At 41.9% G+C, this 20,781-nt stretch overlaps 1 protein-coding gene across 3 annotated transcripts in view; it reads right to left on the reverse strand.

Annotated features, from left to right (window-relative positions):
* The window catches only part of LOC105490880 (transcription factor AP-2 beta), a 28,354-nt gene extending 19,583 nt beyond the window's left edge, over positions 1-8,771 (reverse strand). For 2 of the 3 annotated variants that reach the window (XR_011623662.1, XM_011756850.3), the window contains exon 1: positions 3,769-7,695. Coding sequence is in view for 2 of the 3 variants with exons in the window: in XM_011756850.3 (XP_011755152.2) it covers positions 3,769-4,440 (672 nt within the window). In the remaining variant the exon portion in view is untranslated. Of the gene's footprint in view, positions 1-3,768; positions 7,696-8,603 lie in introns of those variants that run through there. The other variant, XM_011756852.3, reaches the window with a different exon arrangement.
* Between the last annotated feature and the right edge of the window lie 12,010 nt (positions 8,772-20,781).

Raw genomic sequence — 20,781 nt, forward strand, 5'->3', positions numbered from 1 at the left:
AAAACCTACAACTACTTTCTTGATCCTTCAAAACCTAAGTTGGGACCAAATTGTTACCCACTTTATAGAGAAGTAAAAAGCAAAGGGCTTGAGAGTGAGGAGGTGTTTTCACAGCACTCACACCCACTCATGCTGCATCCTCAGAGAGTGAGTTCATCACAAGAAAAAGACTGTCTACCCCAAACAAGCAGCACTTTAGAAATGAGATGATCTAATCGTAGAGGGGGCATGTTGATTTGTTTCTTTTCATTTTTAATAGTCACTCTTTTGTTCTCAGAAAGGTGAGCAAAATTGTTATTCTCCATAGGAACTGTTTTCCTTGCTGCAACATGCCATGCACATCTTAAGAAATAGTAAAAAGGTGTTTTAAAAATATTTCATGTAAGTTGTTCATAAATCCTCAGGGGACCCTGCCACACACAAACACACACGATTCACACCTTTCTATGATCATGTGTATACAGTGACAATGTTTCCAGGCACGACAGAAATATTCTCCTGTGCCGTGAGCAGCCAGACCCTGACTTACACTGACCTGGACCCGGGAACCCCCACACCTTACCCTCACTCTTGTACGTAAATATGTATAAACGCCTCATCAGCGACGTGGGGTAGTTGTGGTAGTTAATGAGAAGGCTCTTGTCTGATTTTCTATCTAATTACGGCCGCCTGCTGGGTTTTTGTACAGGATATTCACGCAGCATGCTGGCGCTTAATCGTCACAGGGAGGATCGTAAAGATTTAATTAGGACTGCATGCGGAAGCGCAGAAAAACAACTCAGACTCGTAATTACTAGACTTCTTTAGTTAAAAGTGATACCAGGGGTTGCTTTAAGACACTCGGGTGTGTTTGAGTGTGTGTATGTGTTTGGGGGGGAGTTGACTTAACATCCTTATATGCTCATATTCTTGGGTGCTAGAGGTAATGGGAGGTAAGAGAGCAAAGGTGGGAAGAAGAAAAGAGGTGTACATGGCAACTAAACAAATCCCAAACTAGGTGTCATTTCACTCCCTCTGTCTCTCTCTCTGTAGGTGTTTTCCTGAGTTTTTAACACTTGTAGCCCCCTCCCCAACACCACACACACACACACACACACACGCACGCACGCGTGCGCATGCACAATGGGTGAAATGTAGCATACCCAGAACCCAAACAGCGATTTGCTAGTTTAATAGCCCCTGTGAGTAAATTGAAATAGAAATTGACAGGGTTTTATAGTTTCATTTAAAAAAATATTAGAAGCATTTGGTTAATTAGCTCTCCTCCTTCTCTTCTCTCATGGTGGGGGCTGTGGCCCTGAGTGTGTGCATCTGGGTCACACAACAAAACCCTCAACCCATAGGCAGGGCAGCACCCTCAGGGTCTGCCTGCTCCCTGGCTCAGGGGGATCTGGAACACACACGAGGTCCTTGAGATCAGAACAAGTGACTTTAAGATCCAGGCCTAGGCACTCTCTGGTCTTTTTAAAGACTGGACCAGCACAGGCTACCCATTCTATAGCTGCAGGGAGTGTTGAAATCCCGACCTGCTTGTGTAACTTTAGCCCCCGTACCCCAGATCCCTAACTCAGAAAGGGATCCTTCTGTATTAAGCAGATGAGTGGAAGCCTCTGGATTCGAGGCTCTGGTCATGGAAACATAATCCCTGGTCTTTGTCACCTGCCCTGCATCAGTCAACTTCACCCTGGCCTCAGGAGGTCTGCCATCACTGCGGAGACACAGAGCGTCCCTGTCTTTGCTGTTTCCCTCTAGGGACAGGAACAGGGTGTGTCCCTTGCACTACAGGGGTCGTCCCAAGAAGATCCTGAGGACCTCCCGGCAGGTGATGGGATGTGATTAAGCAGGGGAGGAACAGGGTGGGGTGGGGTGAGTGGGGAGCCTGCAAGTGCCCCTGGTCTGCTGCCTGCTGCTTTTCTCCTTTCAGCTCTCCACCTCTGTGGTCTGTATTCCCAACAGCAACAACTTGGCCCTGAGGTACTCTGTTCACACAAACACTCTAAATCCTTTCCGATGCTTTGACAAGACTATTCTCCCAAATACTGATCTGGCCCTGTTTTTCTCTCAGACTTTGCATTTCACCAAACACAATAAACTCACTCAATTATTTCTTTAAAAACATTTAACTAAAGAAATCTGCTCCTTGTTTTGGGGGAAAAATTCCTGAGTTCTTCGCTAGAGTCACTCAGCCTGCAGGGTGGTGGTGACAGGACCGGCATTAGCATCACCAACAGTAATGGTGATGAGTTGATCTACTTTCATTATCCAGCACTTTGAACCATGCTCAGAAAGGTTAATTTAAAAACTTTTCCCCCCGAGACACATATTACCCCATGCATTAAAAAAAAACTATTAAATATTTCCTTTCTCATATGATATTCTGAAATGAGCAGTATCTCTAGACAGGGACAGTCAAGCTCAGTTAAATCAACAAAACCATCATTACTCTTATTACTATCGGTAAATCCAGCCACAAATCAGGTAATTCCATCTTTTCTAAAAAAATAAATAACTGAATTTCTTTTAAAATAATAAACAATCACAGACCACACAGACAGCATTTGATGCTGTCACCACATTTTAACTGTTTAAAACTATTTTTTTTTTCAGCAAGGTACAGAAGAATCACTCATGCACCCTTTTCTCTTTCCCATTTTATTTTCCTTTACTTCAGAGGTATGTCAAAGGATGCATAATAAATACAACTAGGACAATGAAACTGAAGTGTCAATTACATACCTGTAAAGTATACTTATCTTTTCTGCAGACTATTTAACTTAGGGTGAAAAAGCAGACCTGCTCAGAATCACCCAAACAATTTTTAGGAATAATTTCTTTGATGTTTCTTTGTTTAGTTTAACCAAGTATTCTCAACCAAATCAGGCTCCATTGTGTAGACTGCAGATGGGATAGTGGGTGGGTAGGGGGAGTGTTTTGAGCCTTTTGTTTTAAGAAATAAACACGTGATGCCTCTCAACTGGGATGATGGCAGTGGGGAGAGAAGAGTGTTAATATAGGCGGAGGCCAGGAGAGGGAGGTGGAGAATATTACACTACAGTCACTTAATGAACCAAAAAGTGAAAAGAATTTCCAAAATGGTATCTACCGTCATTTACTCCCGAAGTATGGCTTTCTGAGTTTCTCCTTCACATATGTTCTATTTCTCAGATGACGACTGCAACTCTATCTTGGAAAAAAAGCTCTGTGGCTTATGAGACATCCAAGGCAAAACCTGGCTTAGATGATCATAGCTCATTGTCATGCTTAGCAAAATCTTTGCACATCCAGCAGCAACCTCTGGAGCTTACAGAGGCCCCTGGACCTTCAGGCTGAAGCTCTAGCCTCTAGGCAGCCAGGTCTTCACCTGTCAAGTCAGCAGGACAGCCCCACTATGGGGTGTGTGTGTTGGTAAAGAAGGAGTACCAAGCTTGCTTCCACAAAGCACTAGAGAATATGCAGGAGATGGTAGCTGAGGCAGGACAAAAGCATTTGCCTTTATTCTAATAATCTTAAGGTACCAAAACAAATACATATTTCTCTTCTTCAAGATTTAATTTCTCGTGGTTTGGATTACCATAATTAGACCTCTGGAAATCGCCACTATAGAGCCATACATACAGACATACATAAACAGTTCTATATCACTGTCTAGTCCTGTTCTAAACATGGGAACAAACTCCCCAAAAAGAGACAGAGCTGCCCTCTCCTGCCCTCCCCCCTCCTGAAGCATTCCTTATTCGTGGTCTTGTTTGTTTGTTTGTTTGTGGTTACCTGGACGTCTTCCATGCCGGGATGGCCGAGGCCGTGCAGCGAGAGGCTGTCACCCATGCCCGCGTCCAGGCCGTGGTGCGCCGAATGCAGCAGCACGTCCGGCCGGCGGACCGAGTGGTAGTCCCTCCGGGGGTCAAGGCCCGAGAGCTGGGGCAAGGCGGCCCGAGGCTGGGGCAGGAGAGATCCGGCTTCCGAACCCACTTCTTGCCGCTGTCGTTGCCCCCAGGGATGCTGCTGGGGCTGGTGCAGTGGGTTCAGGGAGTAGGGGTCGTTGACGTGGGAGTAGGGGTCCTGGCTCTGGTGGTAGGGGAGCGGCTGGTAGGGGGGTGGAAAGTAGGGCGGCTGGAAGTCCGACGACGGGGTGTGGGACAGCGGCGGGGCGCTCGAGTAGGGTCCTTGGGACACCGAGCCCAGCTGGGAGAGCCGCGAGCTGTGGCTCGGGACACCATCGTGCCGGTCCTGGGAGCGGAGAGAGGAAGGGACAGAGAGCGAGAGAAGGAGACAGAGAAAGAGAAAGAGACAGAGGCAGAGAGAGACAGAGAGTGACAGAGAGGAAGAAAAAAAAAATACAAGTGACAAATGGAAGAGCCCGGCTTTTGTACGCTCTTCCCGGGACAAGGGAAGCAAGGATCTGAAACTTAGACCCCCCCAAGTTGACTCAGAGGGCCACATGATTTCAGCAATTTCAAACCCGAGGCTTGGGGAGAAAATGGGAAAGGAATCACCCACTTTAACATTTTAGCCGCCTTTTGGGGAGTGCAAAGCAGGCAAAAGGCAGGGGTACAGGAACAGTTTGTATGGAGGGAGATTCTAAATGCCTTAACTAAAATTGTAGGAGTCTTACATAAGGTGCTTGCTCCTCTGGGTGTTTTTAATTACTTTTTTCTAACTCTTCCAGAGGTCCAAATCACAACAAATAAAACTTCATAGTATTTGCTGTGCTACTCCCCCTGATTAAAAACCAACTTCTGCCTTCGCTGGAAATGCAGCTGGCTGATCAAGAGGAGCTTTCCACACAACCCGATCATTCCGCGAGCTCCAAGGAATCAGTCTGGTCTGAGTTCCCCGTCACTCCTCCCTCCCCAGGAGAAATTAAAGAACTTAAATAGTATTTCACTGAAATGGATCTCATTCGAAATCATATCCTAAGCCCATGTTGAATTAAGTTGAGTTGTGGTTCACAGGAGTTATTTCTAAGGCTGTTTTTCTATATCTAATGCTGTTATACTCAGGGTGTGAAAATGAAGGACCTAAAGTTGGGGTGGGGGGAAATAAAAGCCCAGACAACTTATTCCTGGTCCTATCTGGAGTGTGAACTAAGTGAAAGAAGGGGGAGGTGTGTATACGGGGGGTGGACTTTGTTTCTCCCTCTCTTCTGTGGAACTCCCCATGGTTCTTTTTGCAGAAATAGTCACCTAAATTTCCAAACTGCAATGGCAAATAAAAAGTTTTTCTTTTTGACCTCTCCCCTCCCAGCTGACTCATGGAGCTCAGACGGAGAACACACAATGCAGAGAGAAGCAGCTGCAGCCTCGTCCAATTATGGTGCTAAATTACCAAGCCAAAGGCGCTCAAAGGAAGACAGAGAGAGACAGAGAGTGTGAGACACACACACACAGAGACGCAGAGACAGAGAGACAGTGAGAGGAGGGAGCATGCAATTCTGGTAACACGTGAATCCAAACTCACCATGGATGAATAGGTGTGGACTAACATCTGGAAAAAAAAGCCTGGTTACTGCTCAAAATCAAACAATGATTTAAAAAAAATCAAGGAGTCCAGCAGAGAAGCGAGCTGGACACAGGAGCTGAGCTTGATGTGTTTCCAGGACAAGCCATCAAAAAAAAAAAAAAAAAAAAAAATTTCACTCCCCCCCCACCCCAACAAGATTGGCGATGCCTATCACACACAGACAGAACTATTCATCTGTCTCTTTGCTGTCTTTTTGGCCTCTTTTCTTCTGTCGTTCTTCGGGGCTCCAGATGCAGTCCTCTTCCACCCGAAGCTGGGCTCAGACTGCTCGGGCGCCCCTTCCTCCCTCCGCTTGCCTACACCGCCTCATAATAATTGATATTCATGACTATTAATATTACACGAGTACTTTAAAGGGAGAATGGAGGACAAATGGAGCGTGAAGCAGCAGCGAGCGCAGAGCTCCCCTACTATTGTAAATGACGTTCATTCAGTGGAGAATTACTAGATGTAATCAGACGAGGGGGCTGGCAAAGGCAGACTGGGGAAAAAGTTTAGCAGAAAAGAGGCAGAACTTCAATTAACTGTGCCGGGGACACGAGTAAAGCAGCCCCTGCTCCTTTGGACAAGGCAGTGAGGGAGAACAGTGCCGGGAGGTTGTATAGAATGGAGGTGTCCTCCTACCTGGAGAGAGACTTTCCTAATCGGAGGAATTGATTGCCCTGGGCGCTTTGTGTGAGGATTACAAAAACAAAATAAAAAGGATTGCTTCATCATTTGGAGGCGAGAGAAAAGAAAATTGGTGGGCCTGGTTATTTACAGTGACTTTTGCAGACTTTTGCTAAATGTGGAAGATTATGCTCATTTGTTAAAGGACAGACGCGAGATGTAGGTTTTTCATTCCTTGTGCTGCCTTTTCCTGTTCAGTGCTCACATAGTTTGCGATTTTTACCTCAATTTAAAACATAAGCCATCAATCTTCAAATACACTAAACTTATCCTTTCCAGGCAAAGCCAGGGGCAACAGAAAACCTTTTTGGATGTTTCAGGAACCCGTTCAACTGGCCTGACTGCCATTTCTGTTAAAGTTCAACCTTAGTCCAGACTTAAATAGTCTCCTTCCACCAAGCTGCGGATTCTGTTTTTTGAGCAGAAAATTTAGGCAGACAGGACTACCTGTAATATTCCCTCTCTCCCTGTTTCTTTCTCTCTCTCTCTCTCCTCTCTGTCTCCCTCCCCCCTTTTCTCTTCTCTCTTCCCTCCCTTCCACTCCACCCCTCCCTCTTCCTCTCTCCCTCCCTCCTTTCTTCTCTCCCTCCCTCCTTTGCCATTTAGCTACTTTACTTTCTGTAAAGAACGAGAGTTACCCTGGTTACTTTTTAGAAACCACTGAAATGCCTCTACATACATATACCTTGAGCGGTTTTCACCATGGCCCCATGGCTGCTAATGTCATGCCCACTTTGGGTGCCAATATTCTTTAGGACAGTTCTAGCGCCTTCGACTCTACCATTATCCCGTCTGTTAAGGAAAGAAAAGGAGGCCGAACCGAAACAATCCCCACCAGGCGCGTAGGCGCGGCTCTTGGTTACAGTCGATACACAACCACAAAGAGGAAAGGAAAACCCCAAGCATCATTCAGCAACAAGACGAATCTCTCTACTCTGCGCTCTCGCGCTCTCTTGCTTTTCTCCCTCTCCTCTCTTCTCCTCTCCTCCTCCTCTCTCCTACACACCTCCATACATACACCCCAACTTTAGGATTCAGGGAGGGCAGGAGGTGTGGGCGCCGGGCGCTGCCTGTGGGCTCTCGTCGGAGCCCGAGTCCCGCAGGAGCTTGCCGGCCGCTCCTGTGAGTCGCCCACTCTTAGGATCTTCGAGGCGGCTCCCCGCTGGGCTTTCAGGAGCTGTCCCGATCCGGAGGAGTCGCGTGTCTTTCTCGGCTATTTGGGGAGCCTCTGCGTCCCTCCACCTTTCGCCCGACCAAGTGGCCCACGCCCGCCACCCGGGAGTGTGCTTGTCTTCCTCCCTTTTCTCTCCAACTTTTCCTCTTAGCAATCTCCATGGCCCGCTTCGCCCGTCTCGACTTCCCCCCTTTTCTAACTACGCTTCGCCTTTCCTTTCGCCTTTCTAAAGTTTTTATTTCCTCCCTCGACGTCTCCGCAAAGCCTTCGCTTCCTCCCTTACCCTGGCAACCACATAGGGCTGTCCCAGGCCATTCCGCTCAAGAGCGAGGCTCCGCGGGCTTCCCGGTCCCCAGCCCGGCCAGCCGCGCGCCCCGCGCCTAGCCCGCCTGGCCCTCGAGTAGCGGAGCCGCCCGGCCTCCGCTTCAGCCCTCGCCCGAGCCAGAAAAGGGCACTGGCGAGCGCGGCCCCGGCCTCGGAGGCGGCTGGCGTTCTCCCGGCTGGGCGCAACTTCTCCTGTCGCGGAAGAGTTGAGCGAGACTCAGCGCTAGAGACCCGTGCACATTGAACGTGGGCAGAAATTTCTGTGAAAGATGCCCAAACAGGGGGCGGCTGCGTTCTCTGTTTGGACGCACTGACCCTCAAGGAAGCAAAACACAAGAAAATAGAAAATAATAAACTGCTACGACTCCTTCGATATTGCTCTATCCATCCATATCTCCATCCGTCTATCTACCTCTTTCCCGCTAATTCTCTGTCCTCTACTTGGAACCATTTATTATCAATTTCAGAAATTTTATTGAAAATAAAAATTAAAAGCCCGAGTCTGTTACAAATGAGGCTTGAAAACCCAATTCTCTTCCACACTTAAAACGAGAAAAGTCCCTGCCTTTATCAGAATCTCGATTTTCTCTGACAGCATGCCCACATTCAGTAGCACCACATTCCCCATCAGAGCTCAAAAGGGTGGGGTGGGGTGGGGGGAGGCGAAGAAAAGAGAAAGAAAAATAAAATAAATTTAAAAATTCCTAAATTAAAGTTGTCAGATTCCAACCTTAAAGTCCCTTTTCAGAACAGCGAAGCCTCCCCTAGCCAGCTTTTCTAAAAGTTAAAGAAAGATGAGAAAACCGACCGGAAACCTACGAGTAAATAGCTTTAAAATACATATCAGTTGGGGTATCAAGAAGCTCAAATTCTCTATCTGCAAAGCTCTAAGATGCATCTGGGGATGTCGACTCACCTCATAGATATCTTCGTACTTGACATTCTCCACGAGCTTCCAGAGCATGATGGCAGCCTGGTCTCTAGGAGGTGAGTGCATTCATGTGAGGAGCAGATGTCTGGCTTCTCAGGACTCCGCTGTCTGTAATGATCCATCTATAATTGGAAATGGGGGATACACACCAAATCCGACGCTCCTCTCCCATCGCAACTTATATCTGTTGTCTCAAACAATAGGCTGGACAAGTAAGCCTCAGCAAAGAGAAAAAACATTATTGCACACACAGGAGTTAGATGCAACCCACAGACATATATATTATAAAAATCATAAACCCGTATTTACACCCAGACACCCACATATAGTTATATAAGCACCTCTGGGTCACACAGTCTGCAGACTCCAAATGTGCATTTAACAGAGAGTTGTTCAGGGTGATTAATATAATATATACATTTTAAAACCTCTATATCGAAAATGACAAATCATTGTAGCCACTAACTGAAGTCTTTGCAATTCATAATGAGAAACTAGGGGCCATCAGTCCCCTATTTTCTATGTAGATTTTAAAGGGGGACCATTACCAAGATTTTAAAACACAAAAGCTCCTTCCTATTCATGTATGTTCCGGAGGAGAGTATTTTGAAAGACTGGATACGGGAGGTTTGAAGGACTATCTCTCTGTGTTGATGGCTACACAACTTTTTTTTTTTTTTTTAACTTTATCTCTGTCACCGTAGAACAAAAAAGCTAGCCACCATTGGTGACCATTTCTAATATTTTCTGGTCGTTTTCCCTAAAACCTTTGGAAACTTAAATACACCTCTATTTGTCCTGCTTGTTATTTTAGGTGTTGTTTGTGTGCATTTTCAAGGGATTCCATGCACCATTCCTCTTGGCTGGAGTCTCCATTTTATCAAGTTTTTTTCAGATGTTAGAGGCAACATATGCACACATACACAAAAGGTTAATTCTGAGCCTTCTTTGCAGAGGCAAAGGACATTTTATATTTGCATCTGTTGTGTATGACTTGTAAGTGGTTTTAATCATGGAGAGTCAAGAAATGGCCACCCGAATCTTTGAAAAGGTTTAAGCAGAATGTCTTCAAAGAGATAGTGAAAAATATTTTCAGGCATGTGGAGTTTTTTTTTTTTTTTTTTTTGTATAATTTTTCTTACTAAGGTGATTCATATAGTTTTTTTAAAAAAGAAAACATCATCAGCAACAAGAACAATATTAACCAGACTTCGAAAATGGGCACCTTTTAAGGCGCAGGGATTCTGAATTTTGTAATGAAATGAATACTCATCTGTTCCCCCCTTTCCCATCCCCTCTGTTTTTCTACTCCTTTTCAGGGTTCAGAAAGCTCCTCACAGCCGGGAACAGACGCCCAGAAGAGGATCTTTGCCCCTGGGACAGAAGAGAAATGCCAGGAGGGACCCAGGAGGGATGGGGCAATTTGGGGTGGAAGTTATTAAGCGTGGTGAGAGTGAATCTGCAAAGGGTGATTGTCTTTAAATCCAGGACTGCTGTGTGCAGCTCTGCGCGAACAGAGATGGACGCTCTTTGAGTAGAGGGCTCCGGACAACCGTGTTGGACGTCGATTCCATCAAAACCAAGGAGAAGCTTCACGAAGTGCAGAATAATCAATTCTGCAGATTTTTAATTTAATTTTTAAAGATAAGTCAAAGGAAAAGAACACAAAGAAGGTGCTTCAGAAGGAACTTCAGAAATAAACCCTTTATTTCCGGTTGAATTTTTTTATGTTTTGTCTTTCTGTTTCTCCTCTTCCTCCCTCCTTTTTGTTTTCCTTTTTTCTTTCCTTCATTTTCCTTTTCCTTCCTTCCTTTCTCCATTCCTTTCTTCCCCTTTAAATGTTAACCTTAAATCATACACAATCTATACAGATTTTTCACTAGGAGCATCAGCAAAGATATTCTTCTTTGCTCTCGGAGCTAGTTAGGAGATGGGAAGGGATTCTTCCTGATATTATTGTGTGTTGAGACTAGAAACGGGTTCCACACCCCCTGACTTCTAGAACTAAAATCAGTGCGAGATCAATACTCTGAAAGATAAATATTATAGACTTGGAAATCCAGATTCTCCAGACACAAGACATTTCATTAATGGAAATAATTGTTTTCTCCCTTTCAAATCAATAATTCTATCATTGTTATTACCTAAAGATCATTACAACCCAAATAAAATGCATTTGGAAAAATCTTACTTTTTTTTCTCTAAATGCTTTTAACAGCTTTTAATATCTTTTTGGTATATTATTGCCTAGTGTAAAATAAACAAACTCTGAGATTTAACAAAACAAAACCTGCAAGAGATAATTTTATATATAAATTAAAAAATATATAATGTATTGTGTTAGTATAACTATTTTATAGCCTTATATATGAATAATTTCAAACTTTTCACATGTAATTTTATTTTATGCTAGTATTAGGTATTTTTTAAAGTGGAAATAATCTTGAGATATTTGGTTAAATTTTAAGTTATTTAGGAAACCTGAAAAATAAGAAATCTGGTTTTATTAATAATGAGGTATAAACCTAAAAATATACACATATAGAGAATAGCCTTCAAAATACATAATCATAATTAAAATCCTAGTTAATTTTTTAACGTGGGCGTTATTCGAAAAATTCTAGACGTTACATTGCAAGGTAAACCGTTCCCACGGAGCGTTCCGTCATTGAACGGGCAACAGCGCCCTCTGTCGGAATTTTGTAGACGCAAACCCTGCAAGGCCCCTTGATTTTTTTTTCGGCAAAGGTTTCTTTCCGTTCTTGAAAACCTGTGATTTCTCGAGAGGAACATTGTTAAAGTTGACTTCTTATGATATTTACTAATTTTAAAAACGATCGTTCCAGCGTCTAAAAAGTTCAAACGCCAAACGAACAATAAAAGCTCAGCCACTACGGAGAAAATTTTTCCTAACTTGAACCTACCTCTGTTGCTTTTACTTTCTATTGCCTTTCGAGTTATCACCCAATCACTTGACGTAGGGAAAAGATTCCCGCAAGAACTCAGTAAATGGAAACACAAAGGCAAAACAAACTCTGGATTTGAAGGAAATTAAATAAGTAGAATATGCATTTTCCTCGTTATTTTATCTTGCTTTATGTCCGTATTTCTTTTTCAGGATACGCATATGTTCGCCTAGGTGGAACGGCGCTGGAGACATCCCAGATAGTTAACACTCGTGCTTTCCTCTTTCATTTATATTTATTTCAGTTTAAAACAGCAAAGATATTTTATTCTACCCTCTTTTTTCAGCCTCAAATAGAGGGAATAGTATTCAGTAAGTGTCGGAGTATAATTAAAAGCAAATGCACCCAGCATGAAGCCCTCTGCTGGTGATTTTCGAAGTAGGTTTAGGACTGTTTTTTTAAAAATGTAACAGAAAAATATCATTATTAAATCAAGGTCAACTAGGAGCACTTTCATGTCTTCTTTCATCTTTCTTCTAAAAATCTAATTATGAATTATCTAAATTTATTTGATTTTCTTCCTTCCACTAGTCCTCACCTTTGCACCCATGGGTTAAGACTCCATGAGCTATCTTCCTTTGCAGATGCCCACTGTACCACCTTTTCTTTTTCTATTACACAATCTCCCTGGGTGTCCCCTTTCCATCTACCCAAAGCACAAAAATAATAAAGTTAGAAAAGTCAAGAATTAGAATTATTGTGTCAAGTTCGCACCCTGGACTTTCTCATTCTAGGTGGTGGGGCAAGCTATTTAATAGCCTGAGGTTCAGTGCACTGAACTACAAAATGGAAATGATTGTGAAAATTTATTAAAATAATACCAGGGGAAAAATACATGTGGTACTATTGCTTCGTAAACAATTTAACTTGTTATCATTGTCTCAAAACACTTAGGAGGGGGTCAGGAAAGTGGAGGCTTCTAACAACTAGGGCTTTGCAATAAGCTCCTGGTTAGAAAGTGGAGGTGGGAAACACAACGAAGGTCTTCAGACTGTGTACTCTATATACTCAACACTTTGCCCACAGTCTCATGATGCTGTCTTCCTTCTTTCCTTCTGAAGTTAAGAAGACAGTATTTTTGGATCATTGAGTATTTCCAGGGTTATTTTTTATAGTCTTGGATTTGTAAGTAGGCAAAGGAAAGAAGAGAGGAAGGAAAAACTGTCTTACTTCAGCATCCTCAGATATTGCCCACCTTTTACCCATCAGAAGAATTATTGTCCACTGAGTTGAATAATAAGACATGACATCCATATAACAGATCTTGATAAGTTAAAAAATGATAAAACATGACAGCTCCATTTTTTATTGTTGCAGTCTGGCTCCTTATTTTCCTACCATGTTTCTGTCTTGAAGCTTTCTAGTGATTTTATTTTTTTGAAAGATTCGGTATGTGTTTTTATCATCAATTTGGAAACAAAATGTTGTTGAATGTCTGAAACTACAATTTAAGCGCCTGCCTTCAGATTTATAGGGCTTTGATACCATATAGGTTTCAGTGACTTGGTATGAGGAAACAAAATACGAGGGACTAATGTGTGCACAGGAGCGTTTTTAAAAAACGAAATGTGGGTGGGGTTATCTTTGGATTGACTCTTCATAATTATTGAGATTGAGGCAAGCACTAAAAAGGAAAAGCACTTCTTACTTTAATCATAATATTCATGTGATGGTACATTTGTAAATTTGTAAAAGATACTGAGTTGAAATCACTTGTGAGAATAAAAATAACTGTAACTGTGAAAACTCCTCCTTTCTCTGGGACTTTTGAGAAGCAATCATAGTTTTATTATAGATTTTAGATGTCCTGAACCCCTTAAGCTTTTCTGTTTAACTGTGGGGGTATGAAGTGGCCAAGGGGATAGTTTTGAAATTTCTATCCCTTGGAGATAAAGAGGTTAAGGAATGGAAGATGAGGGGCTGAAGTAAATGATGCAAACAGCCATGCAACAATTGTTTTCAACACCAATGGGTATTTCACATACAAAATGTGAGAGGTGTGTGTCTCCTCTGCCATGACTAATGCAGGAGGACAGGTACTTTCATCATTGTGGATGTTTTCCATATTATTGCTTTAAGAAGGAGCAATCTTGAAGGGTGAGAAAACTAAACAATTTGGCTTCAAAATGCAACCAGTAGACCAGTACACATCTGTGAGGAAAAAAATTTGCAAATAAAGACTTCGAAAGATGTAGAGCAGAAATATAACCTTTAAAGCATGAATAAACACATACAATGCATAGCATCAGAGCTGAAGTGTCTCATAAGTACAAGGGACATTTGGGAGAAATTAGCATTATATTGGAACTACTTCTTAAAATTCATGATTTGGCATTCTGATAAAAATAGGGAAGGATCTTCATTTTATGCCTATTTTTTATTTCTTTGATATCAGATGAGTTTTTCACTTACTGGTTATGTTCCCTTGGGCAAGTCCTCTGACCTTTCCAGGTCTCAGTTTTCTCGTTGATAAAATGAGGAGAATTCGGCCAGAGGCTCACGCCTGTAATCCCAGCACTTTGGGAGGCCGAGGCAGGTGCTTAACCTGAGGTCAGGAGTTCGAGAACAGCTTGGCCAACATGGTGAAACCCCGTCTCTACTGAAAGAACAAAATTAGTCGGGCATGGTAGCGCACGCCTGTAATCCCAGCTACTTGGAAAGCTGAGGTAGGAGAATCACTTGAATCCAGGAGGCAGTGGTTGCAGTGAGCCAAGATCACGCCATTGTACTCCAGCCTGGGGGATAACAACAAAACTCCATCAAAAAAAAAAAAAAAAAAAAAAAAAGGAGAATATACTAGGTGATATTCAAGCTTCTTCCTTAGGAGTGGACTTTATGAAACTGATTAAAGCATTAAGTAGTAATTAATTAATTTTTTTATTTTAAATATTGCTCTTTTGAGACAGAGTCTCACCCTGTTGTCCAGGCTGGAGTGCAGTAGCATGATCACATGAACACCGCAGCATCGCCCTCCTGGGCTCAATAAATCCTCCCACCTCAGCCTCCCCAGTAGCTGGGACTATAGATGCATGCCACCACACCTAGCTAATTTTTATCTTTGTAGGAAAGGGGTCTTGCTATGTTGATCAGGTTGGTCTTGAACTCCTGGCCTCAAGCAATCCTTCCTCAGCCTTGTGAGTCACCGGGACCAGTCAAAAAATTTAAAAGAAAGTGTTCTTTCTGAGCATGTTGCAGCAAACCTCATCTTTCTGGAACCCTCTGTGAGAGAGTTTAAAAGAATTGGTCCCAATCTTCTAATAAATGGTAATCATGAAATTTTTTTAGGAATACTATCTTAGAAGAAAGCAAAGGAAAGATAAGAAAATCGTGTCTTAGTTTGTAGAGGCTGCTATAAAAAAATACCTCCCAGCTGTGGCAGGAAGCAAGATGACCATTCGTTCCCATTAATTATGCTGCCATTAGGACAGAATGTAAGATGCTTTTAAATTCTTAATCTTATGTGTTGTATTTCTGACCATTTTCTCTCTTTCTCTCCTTTTCTTTTGTTTGTTTGCAATAAAAATAAGTTTTTATGCATGGCCAAAAAGAATACCTTAGAATAGGTAATTTATAAAGAGCACCATCTTATTGCTAACAGTTCTGGAGGTTGGGAAGACCAAGATTAGTTAACCAGGAGATTCAGTGTTTGGTGAGGGCCTGTTCCAATAGATGGTGGGTGACTTCTATGTGTCCTCACATGGTGGAAAGGCAAAAGGGGCAAACAAGCTCTCAGGCATCTTTTATTTATTTATTTATTTATTTATTTATTTATTTATTTATTTTTTAGATGGAGTCTTGCTCTGTCACCCAGGCTGGAGTGCAGTGGCGTGATCACGGCTCACTGCAACCTTCACTTCCCGGGTTGAAGCGATTCTGCTCCTCAGCCTCCCTAAGTAGCTAGGAGTACATGTGCTTGCCACCATGCCCAGCTAATTTTTTTTGTATTTTTTCTTTTTAGTAGAGACAGGGTTTTACCATGTTGGCCTGGCTGGTCTCGAACTCCCAGCCTTAGGTGATCTGCCTGCCTCGGTCTCCCAAAGTGCTGGGATTACAGGCATGAGCCACCGCACCTGGCCCTCAGGCTTCTTTTATAAGGGTGCTAATCCCATTCACCAGGACTCTGTCCTCCTGACCTTGTCACCTCCTAAAGGCCTCATTTCTTAATGCCAACACATTAAGAGTTGGATTTCAACATATGAATTCTGGAGGGACACAAACATTCAGACTGTGGATATAGCTTGAGGGAAGAGAATATTATTTTAATAGCTAGTACTTAATAAGCACTTTGAAAATTTCAAGGAAATATGTCTACAAGAATAACATTTAATGTACTAAAAGAATTTGCAGTTATAATCTTGAAATTGTGGTTAGTAATCTTTGATAAAGTATGCAGAGTGGAACCAATGTCCAATAACAAAGGCTGGAAAACACTTCATTCTTCAGAAAGAGCGAACTAAGGCCAGGCTCCGTGGCTCATGCCTACAATTCCAGCACTGTGGGAGTCCGAGGCAGGCGAATCACCTGAGGTTAGGAGTTGGAGACTAGCTTGACCAACATGGTGAAACCCTTTCTCTGGTAAAAATACAAAAATTAGCCAGGTGAGATGATGCACGCCTGCAATTCCAGCTACTTGGGAGGCTGAAGCATGGCAGTTGCTTAAACTCAAGAGTTGGAGGTTGCAGTGAGCCAAGATCATGCCACTGCACTCCAGCCTGGGCGACAGAGTGAGTCTCGGTCTGGAAAAAAAAAAAAAAAAAAGTGATACTAGGTGGATACTAGAAACTACATATGGGGAATCATACTATTGTTTCCCTAAGAAAATGATAGTTTAGTTTGTCAAAGTGCAGTTCGCCAATTCTGGAAGGGAATGAAGAGATCTCTTAGAACTAGCATGAATTCAGGAAGAACAGATCATTCCGTATGTTCTCATTTCCTTTTGCTAAAAATTCACTAGACTGAATATTGGAGACACAGTGTATCTGGAGTTCATGAAGACATTTCAAAGGTTTTTCATTGACTCCTTTTCTGGGTTGAGTGATGTTATGGTATTTGGAGACTGTGTTTCTCTCTGATGAAGGATATGAGCTTTGGAGTAGGACAGATGTGTGCACATTCCAGATCTGCCACTTACTATCTTGGACAGTAAGAAAATTACCTGACCTCCCTGAGCCTCAATTGCTTTGTATGAGACATATTTCCTTATTAAATATATTTCCTATGTGAAATATGTGCATTGCAATAGCCATTGTGTGAAAATAGTCATGATGATTAATTGCGATAATACATATAAAATGCTTCTCGTGACCTCCAGTATGAGGAAACTCAGTATATGTTGTATCTACTGTTTCCATCTCAGATTTGCAGTTATTTGAATAATTATCTCCCAAAGAGATTAATTGATTAATAAAAACCAATTTGAGACAGTAGCTTTAATAGTTAGTTTGCCACAGGAGTTTGTCCTTAGTCTCATTCTTGCTAATATAAAAGACTTGGAAGAATAATTACAAGACCTGTTAGTTACTTTCTAGGTGCTAAACATCAGGGAAAATAGTCAGTACACTGGATTACAGAATGAGCATTCGAAAATATTTTAATAGGCCGATAATCTGGAACAAATCCCAAGAGCTATAATTAGCAAAGATAAAAGTAACAAAAATATGAGCAAGAAGCAGGGGCCTCATAGACCGACAGAGGAAGACATGAAAATACCCACAGTTTTTTACCACTCAGGGCCCTTATGGTTTCTGGACTGTAGTAACCACATTAGCATCATGCCCAACAACTTAATGAGAATGAAAAATCTATAGAGTAAGTGAAATTCCAGGTTGCATTAGTAAACCTGGTTTAAGTGCAGAGAAGTGCAATCCTACAGTTTTTTATGTTGGTAAAACTGCATTTCAGGACTTGTGTCCAACTGGGGTGGCTTACTCTACAACTATTACTGGTAAACCAAAATGTCTCAGAAAGTATTCAGGTTAGGTACAGTGGCTATAATCTCAGTCCTTTGGGAGTCCGAGGCAGGAGGATTGTTTGAGCCCAGGAGTTCAAGACTAGCCTAGGCAACATAGTGACACTTTGTTTCTACAAAAACTAAAGACAACTTAGCTGGGCACGGTGGCTTGTGCCTGTAGTCCCAACTACTCAGGAGGCTGAGGTGGGAGGATTACTTGATCCCAAGAAGTAGAGGTTACAGTGAGTCAAAATTGCACCATTGCACTCCAGCCTGGGTGACAGAATAAGACCATGTCTCAAAACAAAAACAGAAACAAAAACAAGAAAGCAATCAGATTTTAAAAAGTTCTGAAAGTCATGCCAAGGAAGAAAGAGTTGAGAAAACTGAATTTTTACACTAATACAGAGAAAACTTGGGAATATGATTGCTGTCTTTCAATATTTGATGATGGGGAAGGAGAATTAGACTGAGGAAAAGTTAGCATTTGTCTTGTTCACTGCTATATTACCAGTGTATAGCAAAGTGGCTGGCTCAAATGTGCTTAAAGCATTTTAGGCAAAATAATTCTCTTTTGCTCTAAAGATACAGAATAAGATCAATAGAGAGATGCTACTAGGAGGCAGATCTAACTCAGCGTGAGAAAAAAAATTCTAAAAATTTCAAGCACTAGAAAAAGCAACTTTGATTATGATGAACTGTCGGTAGCCATAGGATGCAGGCAGAGTTTATATGACCTCCATCTAGAATGGGGTAATGCTGGGGCAGGAGGTCTATCTATATAACGCTGGGCAGGAGGTCCTTTGCAACACCAAGATGTTGGGATTCTACTACAGGTGCTCAGCTTGATATTGCATTGTGAGTTGAGCAGATTAATCATTGTAAAGGACTGGCATTGAGAGATACATGTGAAAGATTCCATTATTTCTGCATCTGTAAAAGTATTATCTGATTGGGGAATTGTACACATTTACTGAGCCCATGTTTCCTTGTAATGCATATGTTATCTGATTTCTATTAGTAGAAACAACATCACAGTAATTATACTCAACAGCTTTATTGGTCTGTCAGTCTCTGATTGTTTTGCTTTTGTCATTATCACTTTTTTCCATATTTAATAAGATTTATATGGGTGGCTTTATAGAATGAAGAAAAGCAAATTTATTTATTTAGGGTATGGATGAAGGGCCTTTCAGGCTTTTATTTGCAATATTTTTTGAGGAACATTTGTTTGATCCCTAAAAGAAATAAATGCTTTGCAGAACGTTTCTCCAATGAACACACTCAAAGCCAGGCTCCCTTTGAGGGAGTTTCAAAAACCTTTAAGTTATTTAAATAAGCACACAAGTAAAGAGAAGCAATTCTTTCCAAGTCCCTCCTTAATTGCAAAGGAATGTGAAAACTCTTTATAAAACTTTCACTAGTATTTACAAAGAAAGTATAAAGAATGTTCTTTTCCTGCTGTATTATAAAATATTTTTATTAACCTCATCATTACAACCTAAATTAAATTTAAAAAATATTTTAAGACCCAACTAAGCATGGGCAGTCACTTTTTCATGCTCTTTCTTACTGGTTGTCTTGATAATTTTAGAGAATACACTGCAACCTCTGCCTCCTGAGTTCAAGCAGTTCTCCTGCCTCAGCCTCCTGAGTAGCTGGGATTACAGGCATGTGCCACCATGCCTGGCTAATTTTGTATTTTTAGTAGAGACGGGGTTTCTGCATGTTGGTCAGGCTAGTCTTGAACTCACAGCCTCAGGCGATCCTCCCGCCTTGGCCTCCCAAGGTGTTGGGATTACAGGCGTGAGCCACCAAGCCTGGCCAGAAAGTTTTTTAAAAATAAAATTTGTGATTAGTGATTGGTAAATTAAATGCATATGCGTGTGTGTGTGTGTGTGTGTGTGTGTGTGTGTGTATAGTTCCTTTGCACGTCGCTGATAAAGACATATCCAAGACTGGGTAATTTACAAAGAAAAGGAAGTTTAATGGACTCACAGTTCCACGTGTCTGGGGAGGCCTCCCAATCATGGCAGAAGGTGAAAGGCCATCTTATGTGGCAGCAGACAAGAGAGAAAAGAGAACCAAGTGGAAGGGGAAACCCCTTATAAAACCGTGAGATCTTGTGAGACTTATTCACCACCATGAGAACAGTATAAGAGAAACCACCCCCATGATTCAGTTATCTCCCACCAGGTCCCTCTCACAACAAGTGAGAATTATGGAAGCTACAATTCAAGGTGAGAGTTTGGTGGAGACACAGTCAAACCATATCAATAGGAGTTTCTATTTGCTTCATATCAGGCGCTAAGATTCTGCATTTCTTAGGAGAAACTCCTCCATATTCTACTAGTGGTGACTTTCTCCCATGAAGTCTCACTCTGAGCATTTCTAAATCTTGATTTATACACTTGCCAATGGAAGCCTATCTCCAGGGTCACACCTTTTACCACCTTCTTAGGTTTTGGCTCTTGGTTGAAGGAAAGCAAACAGCATTGGTCTATGAACCAATGTGAAGGCTGGCCTTGGCCTTGACTCCACGCATTACCTAGACTTGGCTGACCTTTTGCCTCAGAATCCAGGAGCTAGATGCTGTGAGTGAGTGTTCATGCATATTGAATGACAGCTTTTCTAAGCCTTTCTTCTGTGGAAATACAGCTCAGGGAGAGAGCAGATCTGACAACAACTAGTCATTGGAGATGCTAGAAATGATCTAGGATGTACAGCTTTACTTGGCAACAACTTTTCTGGTTTTCACAAATCCATAATGAAAGTCTGACTATGGTTTCTTCTTAACCTGGTGTTTTGGGGCAATGGGTCTTTCTTATTAATGACCTTGATATTGTTTTTGCAAATACTTTTTATTTCAGTTCTAACTACAGGGACAGTACTAGAAAATGGTGAACACAGTTTTAGAGAATGTGATGACAGTGGCTCCAAAGTGACCTTGTATCCAAGCAACTCAAAAGAAAAAAAAAAATGACTTTGCCTAAAAAGAGAGACCAGATTTCCAGGGCCCTCCAAGTCACGTGAAATATGAAAAGAAGCAACATACCAGCTCTAGCCTTTTATCCAAATATTATCTAGTGCCTTAAACTATTATTTCCAAACAACATTTTATTTTTTTCTTCAGTGGAAGAACACCATTTCTTTTAGAGTGATTATTATATTAATATACCCTATACCATCAACTTATATTTGAGAATAAATGCAGTTACTCCTATGTGAAATGGTCACATTATAGACG

Source organism: Macaca nemestrina, chromosome 5 (assembly GCF_043159975.1).
Source record: "Macaca nemestrina isolate mMacNem1 chromosome 5, mMacNem.hap1, whole genome shotgun sequence".
Classification (NCBI taxonomy): Eukaryota; Metazoa; Chordata; class Mammalia; order Primates; family Cercopithecidae; genus Macaca; species Macaca nemestrina.